General features: G+C 44.6%; 1 protein-coding gene across 1 annotated transcript; it reads left to right on the top strand.

Annotated features, from left to right (window-relative positions):
* The first annotated feature begins 475 nt into the window (after positions 1-475).
* LOC115215424 lies at positions 476-943 on the top strand. The gene has a single exon (XM_029784585.1). The coding sequence runs from the start codon at positions 476-478 to the stop codon at positions 941-943; it is 468 nt and encodes a 155-aa protein (XP_029640445.1).
* The last annotated feature ends 350 nt before the right edge of the window (positions 944-1,293 follow it).

Below are 1,293 nucleotides of genomic sequence, written 5' to 3'. Positions count from 1 at the left end.
CTCTCAGTTTTGTTAACCACTTGCTTCCCCATGCTGATTGTAAATTAGTGGCTTGCTTTGTATCTAGATATGCCACATCAGCTTTAGCTAGGGAATAGGGCAGCCGTAATGTTTTGCCATTCGTCCTCCCATCCCATCCCACCCTGTCACCTATACTGGAAGTCTTTCTCCTCTAACCTCTAACAGTAGACTATACAGAACACTTCCCCATCTCTTCCACCTCCATCCCTATTTAGTGTCTGTCTCCCATTCAATGTAGTGATTATGAAGCAAATATAACGGAGAAGTGTATGCAGGTTGAAGCCTATTTGTATGTTTACGAGATCTGCCAAATGCACATGGGAGCTTTCTTTCCAGATGAATAATGCTGCTGTTCCCCCATCCCCTCGTCTCGCTGACACACACCTTCCAAACTCTCAGAGTTGGCACACTTAATGTTGGCACATTGAAAGGTAGGTCTGGTGAGATAGCTCAGATGCTTGGACGGAGATGTGTAGATTTGTGTTGCGTCCAAGAAGTAAGGTGGAGAGGAAGTTCTGTTAGGTTCCTCAAAGACGAAGAACATAGGTATAAGATTTTCTGGGTAGGAAACACTGATAGGATTGGGAGCGTGGGTATATTCTTTGCTGAGAAATGGGTTGATAAAGCAATTGTCGTCAGAGTCTGTGATAGAATACTTAAGTTTAGACTAGTGTTGCAACAGGGATTAGCAACAATTATCTTGGCCTGTGCCCCTCAGGGCTACCTGATGAACGGGAAGACCGATTTTATGACACCCTCTCGCAGACCACCTCGTCGACGAATGATGAATCATCTCTTTGTGGCTGGTGGCTTCAATGGGCATGTGGGAGCTTCCATCATGTGCATCGTGGCAATGAATATGGTTCACGCAATGAGGAAGAAATCAGGTTGCTGGAGTTCTGTGATGCAAATGATCTTATGAACTGTAATACAAACGTCAGGAAACCTGCCAGTCACCCGTTCACCTACCAGTCTGATGGGTACACTAGTCAGATTGATTACATTCTCGCCTGGAAGTGAGAAAGATGGCTACTTATAAATGCCAAACCTTTCCCATACACAGAATGCACTCCCACAACATAGGTTAGTAGTTAGCAATTTCAGGACCAAGGCTAAATGGCTGCTCAGAAGATGACCAGTGTGGAAAAGAAGGGTCTAGAATCTTAAGAATATTCTGAATGGACAGGATGAAAAAGAGGTGGATATAGCATCACATAATGTGAAGGACAACTGGAGGTTCCTGTGGGACAACCTGTTGAGGGCTATTGACCA

This window comes from Octopus sinensis, linkage group LG9 (assembly GCF_006345805.1).
Source record: "Octopus sinensis linkage group LG9, ASM634580v1, whole genome shotgun sequence".
In the NCBI taxonomy this organism is placed as follows: Eukaryota; Metazoa; Mollusca; class Cephalopoda; order Octopoda; family Octopodidae; genus Octopus; species Octopus sinensis.
The sequence above is the reverse complement of the archived record's forward strand: the minus strand, read 5'-3'. Positions and strand labels throughout refer to the sequence as shown.

Coding starts and splice junctions, on each gene's coding strand:
- LOC115215424 (XM_029784585.1), top strand. CDS start 476: ATGCTTGGACGGAGATGTGTAGATTTGTGTTGCGTCCAAGAAGTAAGG.